Source organism: Pogoniulus pusillus, chromosome 34, assembly GCF_015220805.1.
Source record: "Pogoniulus pusillus isolate bPogPus1 chromosome 34, bPogPus1.pri, whole genome shotgun sequence".
NCBI classification, from domain to species: domain Eukaryota; kingdom Metazoa; phylum Chordata; class Aves; order Piciformes; family Lybiidae; genus Pogoniulus; species Pogoniulus pusillus.
In genome coordinates this window covers 14,467,842-14,493,155 of record NC_087297.1, presented here as the reverse complement: position 1 = coordinate 14,493,155, position 25,314 = coordinate 14,467,842, and the positions used below count along the sequence as shown (strand labels likewise).

At 53.6% G+C, this 25,314-nt stretch overlaps 1 protein-coding gene across 4 annotated transcripts in view; it reads right to left on the bottom strand.

Annotated features, from left to right (window-relative positions):
* The window catches only part of C34H8orf34 (chromosome 34 C8orf34 homolog), a 47,436-nt gene that overhangs the window by 3,730 nt on the left and 18,392 nt on the right, over positions 1-25,314 (bottom strand). For 3 of the 4 annotated variants that reach the window (XM_064170497.1, XM_064170498.1, XM_064170499.1), the window contains exons 4-11: positions 24,740-24,868; positions 19,800-19,828; positions 16,843-17,012; positions 15,833-15,999; positions 12,794-12,929; positions 4,180-4,265; positions 3,194-3,267; positions 149-269 (exon numbers count right to left, since the gene is read on the bottom strand). In XM_064170497.1, coding sequence (XP_064026567.1) covers positions 149-269; positions 3,194-3,267; positions 4,180-4,265; positions 12,794-12,929; positions 15,833-15,999; positions 16,843-17,012; positions 19,800-19,828; positions 24,740-24,868 — 912 coding nt within the window. The remainder of the gene's footprint in view (positions 1-148; positions 270-3,193; positions 3,268-4,179; positions 4,266-12,793; positions 12,930-15,832; positions 16,000-16,842; positions 17,013-19,799; positions 19,829-24,739; positions 24,869-25,314) is intronic. The other variant, XM_064170500.1, reaches the window with a different exon arrangement.

The window sequence follows — 25,314 nt, the reverse complement described above, 5'->3', positions numbered from 1 at the left end:
ACAGCAGAGTTCATCACTTCTACAGACACAGACAGGACTGTGCTGCTTCTCTCGGTGAAGAGAAGGGCAAGTGGCAGGGTTTGAGCTGTTCCCACCAGCATGAGGCAGAGCCCTGCTGGATGCTGTGCTCCCACACCACCACACCTACCAGCAAGGTGCTGCTCCATGCTCTGAAGTTCTTTTGCTGCTAAGGAATCCTTCAGGAGCTTCTGCCGTGGGGATCCTCCAGGTCTGACACCCACAGTGTCCAGGGTCCATCCTGCCTGAGCCTTACAGGGACAGGGAGAAAAGGGACTTTAGTTTTGAAATGTAGCTTCGCACGAAGCTGTAAGCAGAGGCAGCCCCAGAGAGCAGTGAGCCTGGGGGGGCTTTTCATGAAGAAGAGAGAATATTTGATGAAAATTGTTACCAAAGAGTCTCTCTTACCTTAATTAACATCCAGAGCTGGCAACCTTTAGAACCAAGAATCCAAAGCAGTTCAACTAAGCCCCCCGACAGGCTCCTGCTCCATGCTGAGCCATCATAACAGGACAAATTCCTCAAGGATTTACAGCCCAGTTCCTAAGTGGGGCTGGGGCTGAACTGCCTCTAAATCACTGCAGCATTTGGCACTGGGGCTCAGCAGAGCAGCGCTGCTGGGAACACCACAGTACCTGCTCGCCATCACTGCCTCTGCTGCTTCAGCACTGCAAGAGGGATCCCTTGCAGCAGCAGCAGCTAAACCATCAGGGCAACCCAGGCTGATGCCACCCAACAGCCCAGACACCTCCCTGGGAAGTACTTCCAGGACCTCCTCAACACAGCCACAAGGAATGACTTTAAAATACACAAGGAGAGGTTCTTACTGTGACACTTGTGCAAGACTTGCTCAGAAGAAGCACAAGCAAAAGCATTAACCCCAGAATGCAGCCTAGTGGGGTTGGAAAGGACCTCTGCAGGATAAAGCAGGAGCATCCACAGCAGCTTGCTCAGGATCACACTGCCCAGGTGGGTTTGGACTGTCAAAGAGGTTACCAAAGGCCCAGCTAAGCCACAACAGACTTGAACCCTTCCATTGTATGGTTCTAATTTCCATGAAACATGTGATGGATGCTGCCTGCCTCCTCTAAGTGCTGGGGTCCAGCCTGCTTCAGTTTGCACAGCAAGCATCTTCCTCGGGGCTCTACACATGGGGCAGGCAGACAAGACCCACACAGCTCTTTTCTAAAGACCCTTAAGGTACACTTCAGCAGAAAGGCACAGAATGGGTTAGGCTGGAAGGGACTCCAAAGATCATCCAGTGCCAACCCCCTGCCATGGGCAGGGACAGCGCCACCAGCCCAGGTTGCTCAAGGTCTCATCCGACCTGGCCTTGAACACCTTCAGGGAGGGGGCAGCCACAGCCTCCCTGGGCAGCCTGTGCCATTCCCTCTCAAAACACTTCTGGAGGACAAGGCACATCTGATGGAAACGTCTCAAAGACAGGAGCAGGGAGAAGCTGATGCTGAGGCTCCACTGGACTAGGGCAGACTCCACTAAGCCTTCAGAATGCAGCCCCCGAGCTGCACTCTCAGACCCGAGCAGCCCCCACAGGTAATGTGCACACTGCAGTGAATGCCACGAACCAATCTGGCCCCTTTATGAGGGCTGTGTGCTCAGCATCACGTCCCTGCTCCTGCTGCCTCCCCCCTTGTCTCCTGGAGCATCTCCCCTCTCCTGTAATGCCTGAGAACCATTCCAAGTCACGAGCATCTGCCCTGCCAGCAGCCCTGCAGTAATTGCACAGGCGTATTTCTGCCTGTCTGGAAGGATTTGTGGCAGCCCACGGCAAGCACACACTGATCTCCAGAGCCCTCCTGCCAGCAGCTCTGCACCACCTCCCTGCCTCGTGCGGCGGCACTGCCGGAGGCTAAGTTATGAGGGGACTGTGGTGCAGGCCCCTTCCTTCAGAGCTCCAAGGGGCAGCAGCAGTTGGATCATTCTTTCCTGTGTGAGGAGATACAGCTGCAGACAGCCTCCAGAGCTGCAGAGACAGAGCTTATTCTGAATGCCAGGATGCCAGGCTGGAAGAGACCCCAAGGCCATCTGCTGCAACCTTGCTGGTGATGGTGGAGTTGGAAGGAGCTGGCTCAGCACCCTGCCAAGCTGAGCCTTCCAACTGCCCAGTGGAGAGGACTCCACTGCTTCCCTTAGGAGGTGATTCCAGTGTCTGACTGTGCTCGTGGGGAAACATTCTCAGCTGGAATCCAGTGGGAATCTCCCCTGCAGTAATTTGTCCCCATCACCTCTGCTCTTCTCCGTGGGACTCCTTGTACAAAGAGAATCTCCATCCTCCTGGTAGCCACCCTTTATGTGCTGGTCCATGGTCTGCCCTGAGCCTTCTCTCCTCATGGCTAAGCAAAGTCAGCTCTCAGCTCCAAATACCAAAGAGGTCCACGTTCACCATCAGCTGCTGTGTGCTCTTGCAGCAAAAGCCTTGTAGAAGGCTGCAAGACTTTGCTCACAACGATCTCTTCTTTCCCTTGCAGCTGTCTCTCCCTGAGCAATTCAGTTTGTTGTTCTCTTCCTACATGACACAGCTGCAGAACTGATAAATCAAAGCTGGTAGAGGCAGGTCCTAATCAATAAGAAAACAGTGGCCTCAGAGACTGCTGCACAATTGATTCTACCTCTGTGAAGCAGAAAGGAGGCTTGGGAAAGGGGATCAAAGCAACAGCAGCTAAAGATCGACTCCTTTCTCCTTTTGTACAGCATCCACCATGCTCCTTGGGCTTCCTGCACCCCAGGTTCTCAAAGAGCTTCCAGATCCTGCACTCCAGGCTCTCAAAGAGCTTTAGGAGTTGATCTGGAGCTCCAGAGCTGGCAGCTGCTTAGCTGTCTGCTGGGGACAGACTGTGCTTTGTTAGTGGCACTTCATCAGCTGCCTGAGAGGCTGCAGGAGCAGTCTGCACCCTTGGTGCTCTCTTCCCTTTTGCAGGTCCTGCAGCACCTGGGGCTGTGTGAGGCAGCCATGGTTGACTTCTAAGGATCTCCCTTCCTAGAATGAAACAATGAAAGCAGCCAGAGAGCTGAAAACGCAGGAAGGTTAAGGAAGTGAAGTTTCCTCCCTGCAGGGTGACTGCTGCCAAGCACAACCTTTATCTCCGTGCACGACCTGATTTTTCTCAAACCACTGGTAACACCCAGAGGCTCAGCCGTGAGGGAAGGTACTTACATATCCTGCCACTTGAGAGCCACTCTGAAACTCATCAATATCTTCTGCGAGTGCTTCCACCCCGGGAACCTGAGCTGTTCCAAAGAGGTAGAGGAGAAGTAAATCACTTTAATTAAGTCAGCATTAGTCACTTGGAAAAGCAAATGCCCATAAATTAAGTGCTGGGGAGGGGAATGTGTTGCAGGCACTGTTGTCAGCTGCACCTCAGCCCATTTCCATGGGTGCCTGCTTTAATGCTTGGCTAATTTGATGTCTGACTTTAATTTACAAGCTTTAATGCAATGAGGAGCAGGAGCTCCGACAGGACCTGGGCCACAAGCAAGCTTCCCTCAGCTGCCAAGGGCTCTCCTAGGCTGTTTCACTACCTGCTCTTTACACAATGGATCTTCAGCCTTAATAGAAGCAGCAGAATTATCTTTCATTAATTCTGCTAAGCTAATTCAAATATAGTCGAAAGCATTGAAGGAAGAAGTCCTGCTCACTCCAGGCCATGTTTGGAAGCCATGGAAGCTGTAGTTGCTGGCCACAGTTTAGCAGGGAGGTGCCCATCTGTTGAACGTCTCAGCCCATCCTTACCACCAGACAGAACCACACCGAGGTAGGGCAGCCACAACCACCACCCCCTCTGCAAGCAAATCCCTCAGCTAACAGACTCTGCTCAACGGGCAGGGAAGGGCTGGAAGAGCCTTTGCAGGTCCTCCAGTGACAGCTAAGATAAAGCTAACCCTCAGCAGCTTCACCTCTCCCAGGAAAGCATTCTCTGGCAAGACAGCCCCTAGGAAGGGCCTTCTGCAGCAGATCTCAGGTGTTCTCTTCCAGTTGCTGAGCAGCAGCCGAGACAGGAACAGAGTTGGAGGGTAAGTGGTTGAGTCTGAATGCCCAGGAACACTGCAAAGGGTGAACCTTTCACAGACATCACCTCTCCTCCTAACCCCAAGGTGTGGGTGCTCAGGGGTTTGTGAGCAGCAAACGTTTCTGTGACTTACCGTCAGAGTCTGGCCCTGCTGGCTCAGATGTTTGAGACACCACGGAGACCTCTTCTGGCCTCTCTGCCAAGTTATCTCCCTGCAATCTGAGTTGTGGAGAAATGGAATGAACACATTTGCAGCCACACCACATGGGTAAGAGTCTGAGCTCTGCCTGCTCCCCCTGCTCACACACAGACTCACAGAAGGGGCCGAGGACCCGCTGCATGCCTGCCTGGCAGATGAGCTCTGGTGAGTGCCTGTTTGGTGGAGCCCAGCTGGCAGAGGCTAAGTGCTACAAACCCTCAAGCTTTGTGCCTGACCTTTCAGGAAGGCTCCTTCCAGCACTCCAAGACTCTTGAGCTTTTCCCACGAGGAAATGCCTCATGGATTAACTTTACTTCCCTTCACAGCAACCTCCTCGTCCTCCTACCCCATCTCCAAGGCCACAATAACATCCCTGTGGCAACCCAACCTCTGCTATTAGGAGAAAGCACTGAGTGCATCTTGGTCTTTCTTTCTTCCAGCATTACTTGGCAGCTGGAAGCAAACTGGCAGGGTCTGAGCAGTCATTCTGCAAGGTCAGCTTTGCTCTGAGCTTGGACAGGCACCAGCAGAGCATTTGTCCCTGGCCTGTGCTGTCTGCCTGGATCAGATCAGAGTGCCAGGGCCCTGCACGCCCTTGCAGGAGGCAGACTCTGTGCTGGCAGCAAGGCAGCAGTGTGGATGTGTGCTGCAAGGCTGCCTCAAGCCAGCACTCAGCTGCCCATCAGAAACTGGTTTGCATCACAGATGCATCACATCACTCTTCTGCCACAGGCTTCCAAACCCACATCCTCGACCCAAGTCAGCCAACCCTCAGTCTCCTCCTCCTGAAAACAAACCCCCAGACAGAAGGGGTCTCAGTTTAGGACCACCTCTCCTTTAATCCCCAGCCAAGCAGAGTTCTGTCACCACTGGGTATGACTTGCACTCTGCTACCTTCTTTTTCTTCTCAATCAGAGCATGCCAGAAGTAGGTAAATCAACCCAGCCTGTGCCAGTGCCCAGAGGTGAGGGACACTTGGACCACCTCCTGCCAGCCATGGGGAAGGTGAATGAGTGTCAGCATTAATGAGAGACTTATTAACAGCCTCATGAGGAAAGGGAACTCCAGGCAGAGATGGAGAAGCATAAATTTGACTTACTGGACTTTGTGCCCCGTTTCAAAGCATCTTCTTCCTTCCTGTAGCCTCTGCACCTCCCATCTCTGCCTGATCTCTGCGATACTGAATGAGAACTGTCCCAGGACAAACTCCTAACCCCAGGGAAGTTACAACAGAGATCAGAAGCCCTGCAAGCCCCACACACGTTTAGCTTACTCTGAATGTTTTCTTACACCTTCCTCTGGCAACCTCCAGCCCCCAGCAGCAGCATTCCAAGCTCTACAATCACCTTCCCTTGCCTCTAGTTTGGTGAGTTTGTTCCATTTCCTTCTCAAGTGTCCTGGTCCAACTCCTGACCTCATGCACCTTTAGCTTCCTGTCTCCAGCCAGTCCTGCCCTCCTTCAGACTGCTGCAAAATCCAAAGCTTCTCCAGAGCCTAAAGCAGAGCCAGGAATTTCTGACCTGCTCCCTGCTTCTCCTGATGGCTTTTACAGAGCAGAAAGGGCAAAGCTGTGCCAGCTGAGCTCTTGGTGCAGAGTGACAAAGGGATGTCAGCTTCCCAGCACAGACCAGGCCACTGCAGCTCACACTGAGATTACATGAAACAATTACTAACCTCTCTCTGCTCTGCCCTAGGGAGGCCACAGCTGCAGGACTGGGTGCAGTTCTAGGCTCCCCAGTTCAAGAGGCAGGGAACTGCTGGAGAGAGTCCAGGGGAGGCTGGGAAGATCCTGGGGGGCCTGGAGCAGGTCTGTGAGGAGCAAAGGCTGAGAGCCTGGAAAAGAGCAGCCCTAGAGGAGGGCACGAGCTAAAAGGTGGGGGGGGCAAGCAGATGGAGCCAGACTCTTGTCAGTGGTGCCCAGGGAACCCAGTAGTGCCCAAACTGGAACCCAGGAGGAGAAACTTGTTTGGTGTGAGGGTGCTGGAGCCTTAGAGCAGGCCACCCAGAGAGGTTGTGGAGTCTCCTTCTCTGGAGAGATTCCAACCTCTCCTCCCAGGCATTGTGACCGCAGGCAGGCTGCTGTGGGTGCCCTGCTGGAACAGAGGTCTTGGACTGGATGATCCCCAGAAGTCCCTTCCAACCCCTCCATGCCAGGGTTATGTGAACCAATGTACTGGCAGGAGTTGTCTCCTGCTGGCAAAACTGCCCCCCTGCCTCAGCCACACACTGCAGCTTCCTACTGCAGAGGCACTTCTAAAAGAGGTTTACACAAACTTCAGATCAATAAACTTCAGAAACAGGTCTCAGCTCTCCGGAGGCAGGCAGGAGAGGGCTGCAGATTCAGTGGGCACTGAGAGCAGCTGGCACCTCTGCGGCTGCGGTAAGCAGGGCAGCTCCGCAGCTTGGCACTGGGGTTAAGGAAGAAGTGCCACAGCTCCTGCTTCCCCCAGGGCACAAGCAGAGAAGTGTCTGCACCCAGGAGCAGCCCGAGGACTACTGCACCACCCTGCAGAACTCTTCCTGCATCGAACTGCAAGCGCTGGGGAACTGCTGCAGGTACTGAACCTTTCTGTCTGCAGTGTGGGGGAGCTGCCCCGAGGGCCTTTCAATCCACCTGAAAGCAGCAGTGCAGAGATCCAGGCAGGGATCTGTGGTCAGCTCCACATTTCCATTTATGGCAGATACTCAGCACCCAGGTTTGGCGAGTTCCAGCCCCCAAGGTGCAGCTCACCCCCACCCCCTAGCACACTCGCACTGCCCGCAGGCAGCTGGGCGCTCCCTCTCCGAGGATGCCACTGAACACAGCACATGGTTTGAGAAGTCCTGAAGCCCACAGCTAGAAGTGGATTTGGGTTCAGTCCATCCCCTTTCTGCAAACTGAAAGCATCGTTTTGCAGTCACTCCTGGAGATGGCTGTGGCAAGGTTCCATGTGGCCAGTGGGCAGCTCTCAGCCACTGTTCTCTGCTGCTGAGACCAGAGTATGCCCTCGCTGGGCAAAGCTTCCTCATTGACCCAGGCTGCAGAATAATCTTTTCTGTGTCTGTCTGTCTGCCTTCCCAGGATGGCTGAATGAAGCCCTTTGTGCATTTCAATAAGTGCCCTCTGCAGCTCTTTCTGAGGAGAACCCAAAGTGGAAATGTATTTCCCAGAGTAAGGAATCCATAAAGAGCCTGAATTATCTAATCCTTTTACAAGATGGGGAATTAAGCCATTCTTATGGCAAGCTTTTATCTGCTGCTGGCTTCAAACCATTATCTCACAGCAGAAAAATTAGAGCCTTTGTCAGCCCTTTCAGCCCCAGCACTCTTTCTTCCCCTGTGAACCGTTTTTCCTGGGCCTTGTGAAAGAGTTCTGTGTGCGAGCAACTGTCTGCAGGAGACACTGAGCTGCCAGCCAGAGCCCCAGATAGCCCCAGCCAGCAGCTCCAGCTCCTGCTCTCCTCCTGCCTTCCTCCCTGCACCCTCTGCAGCCAGAACTGCTGCTGCTGCACATCCCAGCACAGCTGCAGGATCCATGCACACCTCTGGAGCTGCTGGTGTCCATCCCAGCACAGCTGCAGGCAGCAGGATCCATGCACACTGCAATAAGGAATTACTTGCCAAGCACACAGCATAGAGAGCAAGGGCAGAGGAGGGGAGAAAGGCTTGGGGGAGCATTTGTCTCTTGAGTTTACTGAGGGGTTCAAAGTGTTTTGGAGGGGAAGAGAGTAAGAGATGCCCAAAGATCCCCAGAGGGCTGGCATGCAGTGGGTGCTACCCTCTGCTGAGCTGAGAGCCAGCACAGCCATTCTCAGGGCCAGACACAGTAATAACCATTTCATTTTCAGCCGTGCTCCTGCTGGCCTCATGATTACAAATGAAAGCTGGCAGACTCCAAAGAACTAAAAAACCCCTTCAAGCCTGCTCTGCTTTGAATTCCTCCACAGCAGTTGTCTACTTACAATGCATCAACCTCTCCACACCACCTCTACCTTCTTAGAACCAGCCTGAGCTAACAAAAATAAAATGGCTCCTGCTGAACAACAGCTCCTGGAAAAGATGAGGGAGAAATTCTTGCCAGTGAGGGTGGTGAGACACTGGCACAGGTTTCCCAGGGAGGTTGTGGAGCACAGAAGCACCCAATGTGGTCAAAGATCACATTGGGTGCTTCTGTGCTCCACAACCTCCCTGGAGGTGTTCAAGGCCAGACTGGATGAGGTCTTGAGCAACCTGGGCTGGTAGGAGGTGTCCCTGCCCATGGCAGAGGATTGGAATTGAATGAGCTTTGAGGTCCCTTCCAGCCCAAGCCATGCAGTGAATGAGCAAAGCTCACTGAAAGCCTGGAGGACAAGAGCCTGGACAGCAGTCAGAGCTGGAGCTGCCCAGCAGGGCAGCCATGCAGCTACCACAGCCAGGCAAGCTGCCACGGGAATTTTGGAGTGCTTTTCCCCAAACCAAGTTCTCAGGAGCCTCTGTGGATGGCAGCAGGCTCAGAGCACCTCATTTATCCCACATTAGCAGCTCCAGCAGATGCTGCTGCACTTGAACTGTGCTCTGCACCCCGGTGGTGCCAGGCAGCAGAGCCATGGCTGATACCCCACGTAGAGAGGCAGCTCCTTTGTGGACACCCACAGACCTGACCCCTCTCGTGCTGAAGGGCCACAGGACCTGGTGCCTTTGCTCCAGCTCGGATAGGAACTGAACTACTGCGGCTGAGCTCCATTTGTATGCGCCTGCTGCTCCTGCCCAGCATTCCTGCTCAGCAGCCTCCAGGCTGGTGGCACAGTCTGTTTGCTATAATCCCATTGCTTTTTTAATCACATGCAACCCCTTTTTTGTATCCTATTGATGGGAAGAAGAATGAATGCAGCCCCTGCACTATTAAAAACAAAAAGCTTCTTACTTCCAGGAATGCATTGGCAGGACTCCACAAGAACAAGGTTTAACTTTGGAGCATGGCAGTGGGCACACAAGGCTAATGGGTGGTCCTTGCAAGAAAAGGAAGGGTAGAGAAAGAGAAAAGAACCCCTCCTAAAATTCATTCAAACAACATATTAAGGTTATCTCAGACCTTATGCCTGATTAAACTCTTGCAAAGCGCTCAGCTGCACCTCACAGCGCAGCAGCAGAGGTGGAAGTGTGGTTTGGCTCCTACAAATCGCTGTTCAGATCTTCCTTTAACCCAGGGGAGCTCTGCTGGTGCGTGAGGAGGGTGCCTGAGGGCTCATCAGCCAGACCTGGAGTTCACTGGTTCTGCCTGTAGGTGAGAGAGCAGCCACAAAGCTTCCTTCCAGACTGAGCCTGGCACTTCCCTCCCAGCCCAGCTGTGCCCTCAGGTAAGCAGGAACTGCTATGACCAAGGCCAGCTCAGCTGCACCAAAAGGCTCTGTGCTGACTCTGCACTGAACAGCAACCCCCAAATTTTCTGAACACAGAGAGGGGGCTGCAGCCTCTCTTCTGTATCTATAAACCTCATTTTGTTCCACCTTCCGAATGATGCCACCCCCCTGCTCAGGTGTCTTGACCTGCTGCTTCCCTTGCCCTGGAGCCCAGCAGCAGCTCTGGCACTGACACTGCTCTGCAGCCCTTTCCTGTCTGAACACCCTCTCAAAGCTGCTCTCCATCTGCATATCAGCCTGGGCTGGGAAGCATCTCTGCAGAGCACAGCGAGGCCTCTGCCCTTACAGCTATATTCCAGGCTACAAACCAACTTATACTGCAGGGAATGATCCCTCCTTTTATTGCTCTTTCCCTCTCTTGGGGCTGGATTTGGGGGTTTTGTTTGTCAGGGGCTTGTGGCAGGGGTGGGGTGAGTGGGCTGGTCTTTAAACCGTAAGCTGTAAAAACCAGCTTGGTGTGAGAGCTTGAAAGCATCTCTCACCTCTACCTCCCAGGTGTCCCTGGGGTGCATAGCTTTGCTTTTCTGAAAACCCCTGCCCTGGGCTGTCATAACTTCATCTGTTAGTGGAAGGTGATGGGTGAAGATCTCAGCACTGAAGGTTAGACGCCAGCTTCTACAAGAAAAAAGTGGAGGTTTGGGTGGTTCATTCTAGTTCTAATCACAACCACTCTCAATTGTCTGTCAGTTGTTTAAAGAAATCCCTCTCCAAAGAGCCCCAGGAACCTTCTGGAGGAGGGATCACAGGAAAACGGAGAGGAAAGGAATCAAAGACAGGGAACTGCTCACAGTTGTTTGTAACAGCCAGCAAGGTGCAAGAATCAGATGTATGCAGATGCAAGAGTCAGCTCCCAGCCCGAGCTCGAATGTTTCCTAACATTTGGAACTCTGCCAGTCAGATTTCAAGCAGGAAGATATCTCCCTCCCCCGGGCAGCCAGCACCCCCCCAGCAGCCCAGCTCTGCTGAGCCGACTCGACAAGCCCTGCTGTCTGCAGCACTGCTGTGCACAGCTCCTCCCTCAGAGCAACCGCGGATGGGCATGAGGAAGAGGAAGGGCACCTGTGGAACTGTAACCTAAGGCACGGCCCAGAGGGCAGCCTCTGCTTTGCCCTCTCAGCTGTGCCTGTGAGCAGAGCCCAGAGCATCTATCACCAGCCTGCTCATCACAAGAGGCTGCCCACGGACCAGGAGCCCCCAGAACAGCATTTCTAACCCAAAGCAATGCTTTGCCTCCCGACGCTGTGACAGACGCAAGGCTTGGCCGCAGGGACGCAGAGCAGCCAGCACGGAGAGCTCCGCAGGCAGGAGGCAGAGCCCAGGCCGGGGCTCAGAGCAGTGCTGGCCATGGCTGCGCCACCCAGCAACAGCAAACTGAACTCTCTTGCAGCCAAGCAGCAAAAGAGCCTTGGAGCTTCACACAGCTCTCTCCACTCACTGCTCCAGCTGCTGGGGGGTCTCAGAAGAGAGGCCTGACTGCACTGTAGGTAGAGAGGAAAGGCATCCTCAGGCTCAGTGGGGATGAAGCACTCCAGAGCCTGCGTGGTGCTGAGGGGTATGTGCTGGCTCCTCACTCCTGACCACAACACCTGCTCCCCCCCAGCCTTGCTCTGAGATGGTTTAGTTATTGAATTCCTCCCAACTCTGAAGACAACGCTCAGCTGCAGCAAGAGCAGAGAACCCCTGCTAGGAAGGGACCATGCAGCGAGTGCCCAGGCTGAGGGAAGCACTGCTCTGCAGGAGTTAGCTGACAGAAGGGGGGCTGTGACACTCTCCTCTCCCTCTCAGAGTGCACAGCCACACAGGCCAGCCAGCTACAGGACAAGAGCAGGGGCCAAGGTTGTGAGGTTCGGCACCAGATCTGAGCTGTCTGCGCCCTGGTGTGCAGGGCAGAGGGAACATGGAATATTGTGGCACCTGCTGTCAGGGGCTGCTGGAGGGAATTCCAGCTTTAATTAACCTTCAGGCTAATCCATGTAAGGTTTCCTGAGCATTCAAGAAGGCCACGCAGGAAACTTAGCACCTCTCTTTTCCTTCCTTTTCCATGATTAATCTACGAACCACTGATGCCAGCTGAGAAGAGCTGCCACACTTTCACCGGGCTGCTTGGCAAGAATTTCCAGGATCCTAAGCAAGTCCTTCCTGGCGAATCAGGGAGCATCCCCTGGCTGCTCTTGACTCAAAGCAGGAGGGCTCCAGGAGACCACCGGTCCCTGCCCCCTGAGCTCCACAGCCCTGCTGAGGAGATGCTGGTACATGGGCGATGCAGCGCCCCAGAGTATCGGAGAGCGCTCTGCAGCCCCTCCTACGTAAGTGCCTTTTAAAAGTAGTAATTTAGGAGCAAAATGGGAAAGAAGCTGAGCGGTAGGGTGGCATATGGCCAAACTTTTGACTTAATTTCACCACAGGTTGCTTTTTATTTACAAGCAGCTAATCCCCTCTCAAGCTACACAATGGAGCAGGCACTGGCAAAGGCAGGCAGATAAAATTGGCATGCCTCTGCTTTGTTCTTGCTAATCTGGCCCATTAACGGGAGGGTGAGAAGGGCACTTTTGTCATTTAAACAGGCTTAGAGCCCTGCTCCAAACGAGCTTTTGTCTGCAGAGAAGAATGCGATTTCAGGGGGTTCTGTTAGTGTTGCCTTCTCAAGTTGACTTGGCTCCCGCAACACCAACCTGTTTATTTGGCCCTCCTACTGTACATGCAAGAATTATTTCCAGCTGTCAAACCCAAAAAGGGTTCAGGCTGACTAAATTATTTCTCGGAGGTGGAACGGGATGGGATTACGGAGCGCTAAGAAGCAACTGCTGGGAATGCTGAAGTGCACCTGTGCAACTCAGTCTCCATTCACACAGGTGCTGGAGCCTGGGCATTCCCTGTTCATCCCCTGCAAAACCACAGAGCTCCGCTGTCCAATGAAGCTGGAGACAGAGAAGTGCTGTAAGGCTCTGCTGAGACTGCCTCTACTCTTTGGTTCACTGTGGATGTGACACAGCAAGCGTCAGCATCGCTGCCACAGCCCAGCTGCCAGGGGCCACAGGTTAGCTGGTAGCTAAGTGATTCCTTTTGTCTGGCACAGGAGGGGGCATCGGCTGGCCCCTGAGCACAGCACACACTGAGAATCTGAGTCCAGGGGCACCTAGGAGGGCAGAAGGGGCTGGGCTGGTTTTTACCTGGCACACCTTGCACAGATGTTCAGCGTCACCTTGGCTTGAGGCTCCACCAGGTGAGTGCTCCGAGCTGGATTGAACTTGCTGCCAGAAGACACCACACTTGTGACTCCTTCCATCCTCAGGTCGTCCAGATCCTCTGCAAGGAGACAGCACAGCTGGGTGAACACCTGGTTAGGTTTTGAGGCAACTCTGTGCTTCTGAAGCGTCCCAGAAGAACAGGGAAGAAAACCCAGGCGGGCGGTGGTGTGGCCAGGGGAAAAGGTGCCTGGCATGGTGAGCTGCACTGGCACTGGAGGGTCAGAGCACCCACCTCCTCAGATGGAGGGAGCAGACCTTTCCTCAGGAACCAACCCCACCATGCTCCAGCAGGCTCAGCACAGCTCCAGAGCCCTGCCCTGAGGAGTGAAGTGTGAGGTACTTAAGGCTCCGCCCTGGGATCATCTTGGTGGCCTCCTGCGGTCCCACTCTAATAGTTCCTTCGTTTGTTAGGACTCCAGAGCTGCCCCAGCGCTGCGGGGGGGACCTCAGCAGAGCACAGCAGAGGGGAAGGATCTCCACCCTTGTCTTGCTGCTCACACTGCTGGGAATCAGCCCAGGACAGGGCTGGCTCTGGGCTGGGAGCACACACTGCTGGCTCATGTTGAACTCACCTACCAGCACCCAGAAGTCCACCTCCGTAGGGGTGTTCTACTCTTTCTCTTCCCCAGGCCAGTCTCAGATGAAGAAATGACCCCAGCTAACCCTCCCCATAGCTCTGTGCTCTCCAGCCACGCTCCTGGAGCAGAGCTCAGGCAGGCAGCACCACTGCAATCAGACCATGATGGGAGCACTCCTGAAACAACACAGCCTTGACTCAGCCTGATTATTTGTGACTGACATAACCCAGTTGCTCTCCATTTCCTGAAGCACAGCAGGAAAGTGAGTTCCTCTCAGAAATACTGAACATGTCAAGAGATTTCTCTCTCCCTCTAAGGGCATCCAAGTTAGCATGAAAAGCATCCGATAAAATCCCCCGCAAAGATTCATTTCCCCTCATGGCCAGTGGCAGAAGTAGGCCTGCAAGCCATTGGCAGACACCTTGCCAAGCCTCCTCCATCTCAAACCTCACTTAGAGAACTTCTGCAGTTAGGTGCTGGTGATGGAACAATTAAATCTGTGACAGCCTGAGGAGCTCTCTCCACAGCCGTTCACTCCCAGCTGCCTGCGGTTATGTGCACGCCGAGAGCCAGCCAGAGAAAGGGATGAGAGAGTTGCCTGGAGCCTGCTGCAGTGACCACTGGAGCCAGCTGCTGGGGTCCAACAGAGAGCTCACACAGCAAGGAAGAGCATCCCACCTGGGTGTGCTCAGAAACCTGCCAGGGACGTGGCAAGTGAGCAAGGGGCAGCCATGCCACAAGGAAGCCTTGGTTAGAACTGCTGAGGCTGGAAGGGACCTTTGAGATCATCAGGCCCAACTGCTCACCCAGACCTCACAGTCCCACCACTGCTGCCGAGTTTCACAACCAGATTAAGCTACACCAAGCCCACACTGCCCTGGCAGAGCCACTCCTGCCTGGCTCCCACTTCCTTCCCACCAGGATGGAGCAGTCAGCAATAACAGCTGCTGGTGTGCCTGTGGCACAGTCTGCCAAGTGCTGCCCTCGGAGCTCCTGCAGCACTCCAGATGACACCAGGCAGACACTCACAATTTGCACCTTTAGGACAGTCCTGAGCAGGCTCACAAGATCTCTGCCCTGGCCTGGGAAGCCTGCCACAGGGAGCACACATTTTGTTAGGGTGGAAAGTCTGGGCAGTTTCAGAGAGCCACAGGCTGCAGCGGAGCTTTGGGAAGAGGAATCCTTTCGCTGATGCTACAGAGGCAGCTGCCAGCTCCTATGAAAATGTTTCTACTACTCTAGTTTCAAGGAGAAAAAAAGACCAAATCGTTTCTACATTCTTCTGTATGCTCCTTGCCAGTGTGTCCAGCACGTGAAGGTCACTGTTGTAGTTCTGACACTCTGCTGCACACTTACCTACAACTACAGGTTTGAAATTCACGTCCATGGCAAGGAGCAGCAAAAAAGACCACAGCCAGCTGCAGAACAGCAGCTCAAAATGCCTCACCAGTTCTGGCAGCCACCCGCAGGTTTTGGGGCAAGCTTTCTGGACGGAAGCATCTGTTTTATATCGATAACCTATGAGAAGAGAGATCCCACAGCTCCGCAGCAGTCCGAGCGCTCCTGCTCCCCTGCAGCCCCCGGCTCTGCGGCTCGGCCGCTCGCAACAAGCCCGCACGGGCATAAGCCAAGCAGCAGCGCCCTCCGGTGGGCTCCGCTGGGACTGCGCCGCCCTGAGGCCGCCTCTGGCCATGGCAAATGCAGCTCAATCGCCACATTTCACTCCCTTGCTGGGCTTTATCTCCAGACAAAGCTAACAAAAGCTGGGAGAAAAAACTGTTGCAAACCAGGAGTAGCTGTTAAATATCTCACACTGAACTGTGGCAGAAAAGGGAAGATCAATTCACTTTCTGCAACTACTTCCCTTCTCTCACAACCAGCAATTCTAGGAAAGGCAGCAGAGATGCTCCTAGAGTGTAATTTAGCATAGCTAATATTACAGTATGCTGGAAAACCAGAGCCAAACCTCTGGATTCCCACTGCCTAAACTGTTTGTAGCTGCTGAATCCCAAACAAACCCCACCAAAGGCAGAACTGAGACAGCTGAGAAGAACCAAATGAGAGGTAGTGCAGCTAATTCTGCTCCTTGCACCTAAACACATTCTTCAAGCAGAGCCTGCAAGTGCTTGGTGTAGGAGATCACCTGGAGCATTTGGCATTGCACAGCACCTGGATGCAGCTGCTGCCTTCCTCACACACTCTCCACTGCTTTCACTCCTGGAAGCTGCAAGCCAAACCCTAAGAGCCTCCACACAGCCGCTGGATACTTGAGTTTCAGAGAGGAGGAGCAGTTTGAAGCTAACCTGTGCGCAGCTACGGCCCTTGCTAGATTCCTTTCTACTAAAGGAAGTGGCAGGAAGAAGAGGGAATGCTTTGCAGTTACCCAGCAGCTCCATTGCATCATCTTCATTGTCAATGTCTTCCTCGGTGACGGAGGGCGCGGTGCTTTGGGCAGAGTCGAAGGAGTCCTGCGAGAGCATGGCTGCCAGCAGCTTCTTGTGCTGCTGCTGCTGCTGCTTCAGTCCTTTGCTCTTTGGCTCCATTTTTAAGCTGTGAGGGAGGAAAGCACAACTTTCTCTTACTGCTGCTCTCTGCAAAACAGGTCACACATTTCCTGACCCACTGCAGCCCAGGATGGCCTCCAGCTCTGCTGCACAGCACTCTCGAACCAGCTGGGCCACTGCTGCTTCCTCACAGTACCAAGGCAAAGGCAATGGGACAGGAGCTCGGCGCTGCACAGGAGGCTGTCAGCGACACCTCAGGCTGCCTCACAGCCTGCTGCAGGAAGCAGACGTGTTGCAAACGTATGGAATTTGGTAAAAGCAAGGATAGTTTACTTCCCACTGCGAGGATAAACACTAATAAAACAAAGTGGACCTGGGAGATGCAGAACAGGCTTTGAGTTTAGGACATCAGGCTATGGATGTGGCCTCTGTAAGCTCTAGTTCATGCCAGGCTCTAAGGAACAAGAGCATCACATTAAAAATCACCCTAGCTCCCCACTCTACACCCACTTCCCCTTGGGGAAGCTCCCCAGGAACCTTGATTCACCTCAAAACTTCTCCAGGTTTTTTGCTTATTGAAAACTACCAACAGTGAGCTGGGAATGAGCTTAATCCTGCTGCCAGCAGGCACAGTTCTGAGAGGTGAGCCTGGTACTGAGCCAACTGCTGCCAGGACAGGAGGGCTGGAAGGGGCTGAGAGTTTCCATCACAAAATAGCTACACAAGGGATATCAACACACACTGAGCTTTACACAGGGGAATAAAAATCTGTCCTGGATAGGAAGAAGTTCTTGATGGTGAGGGTGGGGAGACCCCCTCAGAAACCAGGTGGCACAAAACCACCCCTGCTTCACAAATACCACGACCTCAGGCTGCCCCCAAGCCTCACCTTCCTCCAGGACTGCTGCTGTCCTCGCTGTCCCACTGCTCGTTTTTGTTCCGGGGAGTCGGTGGCTGCAGCATCTCCGCCGCCAGGGGGTCGGCATCGTTCTCCTCACGGCCAATCCACTCTCCAATCACTCGAGGTCGCAGGAGGGGAGTGTTAAAACCTGCTGTGTCCTGAGGAGAAACGAAAAACAGAAAGAAAGGCACTGCTCTGCTGGTTCTCAGCCACACGAGGCCAAGAATAAGCAGAAAACAGAAGTGGTCATTAGAAAGTAGAAGCCGAGGACAGCAGCTGAGCATTTCAGAGGGCTACAGGAGACCCAGAAACCATCATGGACTGATGAAAGGATTCCCATTAACGGGTGGTGGTCTGAGGCTGGTGATTTTAGAGGCCCTTTCCAACCAAAGCAATACTATGATTCCAAGAGAGATTTGCCCAGCCCAGTGCCTAACCCCCTCCTATTTCTTACTTTGCAGCAGCAGTTGGAGCTATCTGGAGGATCATCTTGGAAACTGCTGCTGTCTCTTTAACGAGCACACAACGCTCCAGGGCAGCACAGTGCCAGCTCTGCTGAGCAGTGCTTCAGGTCGCTTCCACCCCACACAGCCCAGCCAAAAGGCTGCTGCAGATGAACAGCACTGCCCTTGTTTGCATGATGAATTAATGCTAAGCTAATACATACATCTGCGTTTGCCACTTCGGAAATAGCCCTGCTGGCATTTACATAATGTACCTCTCGACTGAAGAATGGCATTAACATTTTAATAGGATGCATTGCTGGGGCCAGTGCTGGTATTTTTAACTGCTGCTGCAAGAGGACTGCCAGCAAAGTGCAACTGGAAGAGTCACAGCAAGAGCCATGGCTTCCAGTGTCAGTCTGGGGACTCACACGAAGGAAACGAATTGTCCTTAAGAGTTGTCTGAGGAAGCTGTTCTGAAGTGATATCATAGAACAGTTTGAGTCACAAGGGACCTCCAAAGGGCATCCAGTCCAAGCCCCCTGCAGCCAGCAGAGACAATCTCCACTAGAGCAGCTTGCTCAGAACCCTCTCCAGCCTCACCTTGAAGATGTCCAGGGATGGGGCCTTAGCTACCTCCCTGAGCAACCTGTTGCAGTGTTCCAGCATGGTGCAGAACTTGTTCCTCACATCCAATCTAAATCTGCTCATTTCAAACCACTGCCCCGGGTCTAGTCCCTCTGCAGCCTTCTTGCAGCCTCCTTCAGGTACTGGCAGGCTGCTCTAAGGTGTCCCCAGAGTCTTCTCTTCTCCAGGCTGAACAATTCCAGCTCCCTCAGCCTGCCCTCACAGCAGAGGAGCTCTCTGAAGTGCTGTCTCTATTCTCAGCCTCACTAGAAGGGCTGCAAAGGGTCATATACAAGAGGACAGGACAGCTGCAAGCCACAGCAAGAAATCAGACATGAAATGATGGGAGAGGAATAGTTGGGTGGCTTTAAACTCTTTTCTAGGCTAGCAGAGACACTTCAAACAGGTTCCTAATTAGCAGATATGTTCTATTCCTATCCCCTAATGAGAGAAAATGTCAGGAACAGATCCTTGGCTGTTCCCTAGCTCTGTGTGTCAGTGAATATCCTTGCCATGAAACAATCATTTCCAAACAGGGAGCAGCTGGTAAAAGCCACTGCAGTGCTTACTTAGCCTAGCAACCCTATTTTCTCATCTTCTCAACCCAAACCATTTGTAAAGTCTCTCCCTCACTGACACAGAACTGTCTGAAGCAGAGGCTGCCAGTAAAATGCACCAAGCCACAGGCTCTGAGCTGCTTCCCTGCAAACGCCTTTGTCCTGCTCTGGCCAAGAGCTTCCATTTGGATGGAGCCAAACGTGACCCTGGATTGGAATCATGGAATCCCAGAGCTGTCTGGTTTGCTAAAGTCCTTTAAGACCACTGAGCTCAACCACTTTCAGCCTTCTTCTCCTGTCCCGCTTCCTGCGGCACACCCAGGAGCACATCACCGCTCTCCATCTGCCTGCCTCTCCACACCACTTGACCAGCTCATCTTTTACACCATGTCTGCTTGCTGCAAGGTTGACCTGGCACAGCAGGACACTGAAAACGGAATGCAGCCAGGGGAGAAGGGAGAAATCCAAGGAGCACATCATGGCTTCAGACACTCGACCACTACTATCTCTGCGAGCTTTGTGCATCTGCCTGCTGGGTGCCACAGACAGGTAATGCAGATGAGCTGACAGTGGCCTCTGCTCTGCTCACCAGTGGCACCTGCCAAGGTGAGACTCCCAGCACATGCCTAGGAGCCAGGAAGAAAGGACAATTGCCCTGCCCACAGTGCCTGCTTTACACAAGCTGCTTGGCCCTTTCCGAGGGTTCCCCTTGCTGCCCTTTTCTCCCACTCCTTTCTGCCCAGGCTAACTTCTCATAATAAATAAAAATGCTTCTTGGAGCAGCTGAACTCACAGCAACCTGCAGTGGGAATCCTGCTGAAAGCTGCCAGTCCCTTAGGTACAGGTGAAAAGCACCTAAACCCATGCCCGCTTTCAGCCCCCCAGGCTGTGTGCAGTGCCAGCAGCAGAGCAGGCCACCCATGGGTGCTGTGTCTACCCTTCTGATGCTGATTTCTCCTCCAGAGACACTGAGGACTAGAGCAGCACTTTGATACTCTGGTAGAAACGGCACTTCCATGGCACAGCCGTGCTTTGCCTCACCTCACTGCCTTGCTGGGCAGCGCACTGCAGCCACACTGACCTCACCAAGCCTCTTCCTCTCTCTGGCACTCTGTGAGATGGTTCTGTCCCTAGGCGCCAGCCCACCCTGGCTGCAGCTCTGAGCTCATCGCCACAAACTGTACTCACCTACAGAGCTTTCTATGTGCAGGCTTCCTCTGAGCCCAGCAGCACTGTGCCAGGACAGGGAGATTCGGCTCTCAGTGCCTACAGTTACCACAATCACCTCTTTGTGTGGGGTTCCTGAGGCAAGTCTTACCTTATCCACTTCATCAGAAATAGCAATGCCTGAAAACAAAACAGATTAACATAGATCAAGATTTAGAAGCACTCTTTCTGTCCATGCCTTGTGGCACAGCAGGGGAGGGCAAGGCTTAAGCTGCAAGGTTCACCTGCTCTTCTCTGCACCACAGTGTGGAGCAGCATGGGTTCCACTGGTGAAACTGCCTGGAAACAACCTGCCCTGAGCTCCCCTCAGCTCCAGTGTTAGCAAAATGAGTTTCCAACAGAATATGGAAATGTAAACAGGAGCTAGGACAGAGAAATGCCAACGAGCTTAAGCTCCCTGAAGCTAGAGCAGCAAGGGTAATAGTTGAGCATGGGCACCTGCTGGTGCAGCTCTCACCCTGACAAGCATGCAGGGCAGCATGGACATGACTCCTCTTTTCCTCCACGCTTCAGTGTGGAAATGATGCTGTGAGAACAGATGGAACTTAGGGAGAGGAAAATCCCCAAGTCAAATGTCATGGTAGAATGCAAAGCAGTTTATCCAAGCCCTCTAAACAAGAGCACGTTTCCTGCTGGTGCCTGCCTCCAGTTCTCCCCTGCTCCTTCACCCTGCCAGTGAGCTCTTTTCACTCTGACTCCCCCATGGCACATTAAACGCTCCCAGGTGGCCTGACAATGTGTGCCACACCTGTACAGAACAGTCCCGGGGGGAGCAGGTGACCTAGCACTGAACCACGCTGAAAATCCTGGCCGATGGAGAGCAAAGCACATCCCAGGTTCTCAGGGGGCCTGGTCAGAAACAGTTCCAGGTCAGCAGCAGTCCAAAGGCAGCTTGCCCCAAAGCACTGCTTACTTCACGGCCTTTTTCTGCCTCAAATGCCAGGGCAGCTGTTTGCCAGGGCAGCTGTTTGCTGGTTTCAGAGGGCACGTGGGTTGTCAGAGCTATTCTTTACTGGGTTGTCCTGGGTCCCTCTGCCCAGACCTCCACCCCTGTGGCAATCTGCAGCAGCACGATGGTAACAGAGGGAAAAACTCTGATGATGATTTCAGCATGGTAGTGTCTGCTCTGATGGAAAAGCCCCTCCCAAGGAGTACCTGCACCACGTTTTAATGAAATAACACCCCCACCACCACCTTTGAGTCTGGAATGGGCATCTTCCATGGGAAAGAATTCCTTTAGGACATTCTGCTTCATTTCCAGCTTACCAGGAAAGGAGTTTTACAAGTGAGCATTGCTAACAACAGTTCCACCGGGCCCCAGAAGGCTCAGCTCCTCACAAGCAGCTCTCAGCAGCAGAGCTTGCCTGCTGCTGCTCTCCTGCAGCAAACAATCAATCCAGCGCCTGATGCCGCTGTGCTCCACAGCATTATTGCTCTTCAAGGAGGCATTTCCAGGCTCTGATGCCCTCCATTCCACAGCACACAATTCATTTTCAAACCAGTGAACACAGGTCCAGCTCTTTTTGACATGGGCACAAAACCTCTGCCTGCTGCTTTCTTCCTCAGCAGCTTCAAGCTGTGCAGCAGCTTCTTGTGCTACACACACCTGAGGCTAGAGGAGGGATGCTGGGGCAAGAACAAGAGCTGTGAAACTTCCGAGACCGCTTCTGCTTTCAGTTTGTGGTCCTTAAATAACAACTGCAAGAGACAGCCCCAGCTGAGAATGCGCCTGTCGTGAGCCTGGCCCTTCCCTCCCTGCACAGCCTGTAGCCAGCAGAAGAAAACTGAACTGCAGCTCCTTTCACTGCCTTCCCCAGCTCAGTGGGAGCGAAGAGCTTTAAGCATTCTGCTGATCGTCCAGAAGATGGCCACAGAGCCCCCCAGGAGCCAGGTCTGCTCCCTGCCAAGCCTTCAGGACCTGGCAGCTTTAGGACACACTGAGGCAACCTCAGTGCAATTCCAACTCCAGTGCCAGGGGCAGTCCGGGGCAGGGAACTTGCGGTGGCTGCTGCCAGGCTCGGAGCGTGCCAGGGTCGGGGGCAAACCCCAGGCCGTGACCGTTCTGCCCTAGCAGCGCTGCAGCTTTAGGCGCAGGAGCCCTGCGCCAGCTGTGCCACTGCTCTCCGCCAGCAGGGCTGCTGCGACAGGCACCCGGCAGGCACTGCAGGGCAGGGGCTGGTGCTCGTGGGGGCTGGCTTGCCCCTGGAACCGATGAGCTTAAAGCTCTTCTCCAACATTAATGATTCTGCTTCCACGTTCCATGGCAAAGCCTCCTGCCGTAGCACGGCTGCCAGCACGGCTGCCAGCACGGCGGATCCCAGCCCTGGCCCTGATCCTGTTTCAGCACAGGGGAAATGCAAACCTCTTATCTCACACATCCTTGCGTTAAAGAGGGCCAGAGCAGGAGTGCTCTGACTGCACCAAACAAAGCATTTCCTCCAAAGAGCATGCCCAAAGAACCAGCCCTTCGCAGCAGCTCTGTGCAGCAATTTGAGTGGAGACATCGTGGCCACAGACATCCCCCAGGCCACCTCGGAAGAGAGTAAACACTGCAAAACCTTTTGGAGCTCTCGCCTTTAGGGAAGGGAGGGCACTACAGGAGGGTGGTTAGGATGGGTGGCACACGTGGGCCACAGACAGTCCTAGTTCACCCTTCTACCACCCCCTGAATGCCAGCTCCCTTCTCCCCAGAACTGGGAGGTACCATCCCGAGATGGCACTCACCCAGCCCCCAGCTCTGCAACAGCAATAGGAAGACTTCTGGCAAGCCAAATAGTGCTCCAGAAGAGGACACTGTGACTCTGGAAGGGACTTTAGTCCTGAGACTAGGCCAGAAGAGCAAACACCTCCACAAAGGTGATTAAACATTTACCATCTGTAGGGAAGAGCTGCTTAGAAGCAGAGCAGCTCTGATCTGGCCATGCAGGCTCCACCTGGTAATTGAACAGCAATAATTATGTTGCCATTCTTCCTGTTCCCATCACAAACACCATTATTTGGGATGATTGCTCATCCATCACCCCCACAGCAAATGGATTTCAGGATCCAAGGCAGCAGTGGATGACAGCTGCGGCAGGGAGATCAAATGACCTCCCTGAAGGGGCTGATGGAGCTTATCTGAAAGTGCCAATGGGACATAAATCAGAGGCATTGATCTCACACGGGAGCAGCACGATTCTCAAGTTCAGCCTGAAGAGGAGAAATGAAAATCCCTCTGCAGAACACTCCTGGCTGCTTGTGTGGGTCAATCAGCAGCACACATCCCGGGCTGGATGCCCAACTGACCCGGGCAAGTTACAAGGCCAGCTTGGATCAGCAGCTCTGTGACAGAGGAACCACTGCAGGGCTGTCCTAGGCAGTGCCCTCCTGACCTGGTTGCTAAAGGCTGCTGGTGGAGGCCACAAAGATGATCCAAGGGCTGGAGCAGCTCTGCTGTGAGGACAGGCTGAAGGAGCTAGGGGTGTGCAGCCTGCAGAGGAGAAGGCTCCAGGAGGACTTTAAAGCTACCTGCCAGTGCCTGAAAGGATCCTGCATCTGCCAAGCGTGTCTGGAGACAGGACAAAGGAGAATGGTTTGAAGCTGAGGCAGAGCAGAGTTGGACTGGAGCTGAGGAAGCAGCTGGGAGATGTCCCTGCCCATGGCAGGGAGGTTGGAGTAGACGACCCCTGAGGTCCCTTCCCGGCTGAGCCGCTGCAGGACGCCTGCCGCGCAGGGGAGCTCCCGCGGTGGCAGCTCGCCGCCAGGCGCGCCCGGCTGCAGCCCGAGGTCTGACGCACGTCAGCGGCGCTCCAGGCAAGCACATCCCCACGCCCACCACCTCCACCCCGGGAGTTTCCTGCAGCGTAGAAGCTTCTAAACAAAGCCCCACTCGGATGCCTTTCAGAGGCTGCTAAAAGCAGAGAAGCAGCTCGCGGTGCTACACCTCCCCCACGCTGCAGCTCTGCCACCCACCCCCGCAGGGGACTGCAGTGCTTTGGGAACAGGCTGAGCTTTTGTCGGACTAGTTCTGCCCTCCTTGTTGGGAGAGGTTTACTCCTGTGCTGACCTTCCCTGTAGAAGATAAACAGAACCAAGGCTCTTAGGCTTCAGTGGTTTCTCTTTCTCTTGAAGGAGCAGGATCCTGCTGTCTGCCTTGAGGTCTGTTAATCAGCTGAGAACTGAGAACCAGGAGGCACTCTGGAGGGACTCAGAGCTTTCATTCTTGGGGATATTCAAGGGCTACAAACATGGTTCTGAGCAAACAGCTCTAGGTGGCCCTGCTTGAGCTGGAGGGTGGAGCAGATGATCTCCAGAGGCCCTTCCCACACTTGGATATTCTGTGGTTCTTTCTGGTTTCCAGCAGTACTTCCTTCTAGCTTGCAGCTGGATTTAGTTACTGAGTATTTCTGGCTTGATTAGTCCTCTGCCAAAGTGAGGACCAAACCTTTTTCCTGTGGCAAAAGCTGGGATGCCCTTCAGGTGCAGGGAAGCTCAGTTCCCAGTGCCTGCCTCTCACCTGGCAGAGCTCCCGGCAGGGCTGGCATTGTGTGAAGGACCCAAGAGCCAGCTCTCAAGGGCTGGCTGCAGTCTCTTCTGCATGAGACAGAGCACCCCGAAGCTACTCCTCATCACTGGGTACCATGGGAGTGTTTATTGGAGATGCTTACAGCATTCATCTGAATAGCTGTGGAAAGCTCCAGGGAATGAGATGGAGTCAAGGACTCAAAATACCTCCTGTTTTCCAGCAATCTCCATCAGTGAAGTTAAGGCTTTGCCTTCAGTCTGACTGCTGCCTCCCAAAGCAGCAGCCTCACTGCTGTGCTCCCACCACCTTCCTTAGGCCAGCCTCTTGGGGATGAAAAAGGAGGTGCAGGGAGGTGGCCTCAGAGGGAGAGCTGCTAAACGACCTCTGACATTCCAAACCTCCTCACCAGGAATGGAGCTGCTGATGGCCCTGAACTTGGCCTGCCTCGACAAGGGCAACAAATAAGTTGCCTGTGTGACAACTCAGGCAGCATGGTTACGTTAAAGAACTGAAATCAATCCACTTACTGCGAGACAGATTCTCAAGGGCCTTTCCCAGCTTTTTGCTCTCCTGAAGGATATGATTTAGTTCATCAAAATCATGGCTCTCCGGTTTTGTCCTCCAATCCCACTTAGGATGCTCTATTGACCTTGGCACTAAATATACACAGATATATAGATGAAGTTTAGATGTGGTGCTTCAGACTCCTACAGCAGAAAGAAAACAAAGCTGCACAGTGAGTTTAGGAGCTCAAGAGCCTGGAGAGGAAGCAACTTCACTCTCCTCCTGCTTTAACAGCTGGAAATACTCTTTGCTCAGTGTGAAACCACAACAAAAACATCCATGAGCAGATCCATACCTGGGACGATTCTTGTGGCTGAATTAACTGGTGAGCAGGAAGAACTAACAGCAGCAACTACAAAAGTAACAGAAGTAGTGCAACCCCATCCAAAGGTAACTCACTCGCACCAAGACAGAGCTGTGCGCCCCAGGGCCGGTAAGGACAAAAGCCCGGTGCAGATGAGGAGTTGGCACTTGGGGCTTTGAGAGCAAAAAGAAAGGCTTCAGATAGAGCCTTTAGACCACCCTCTGGAGCCGCTGA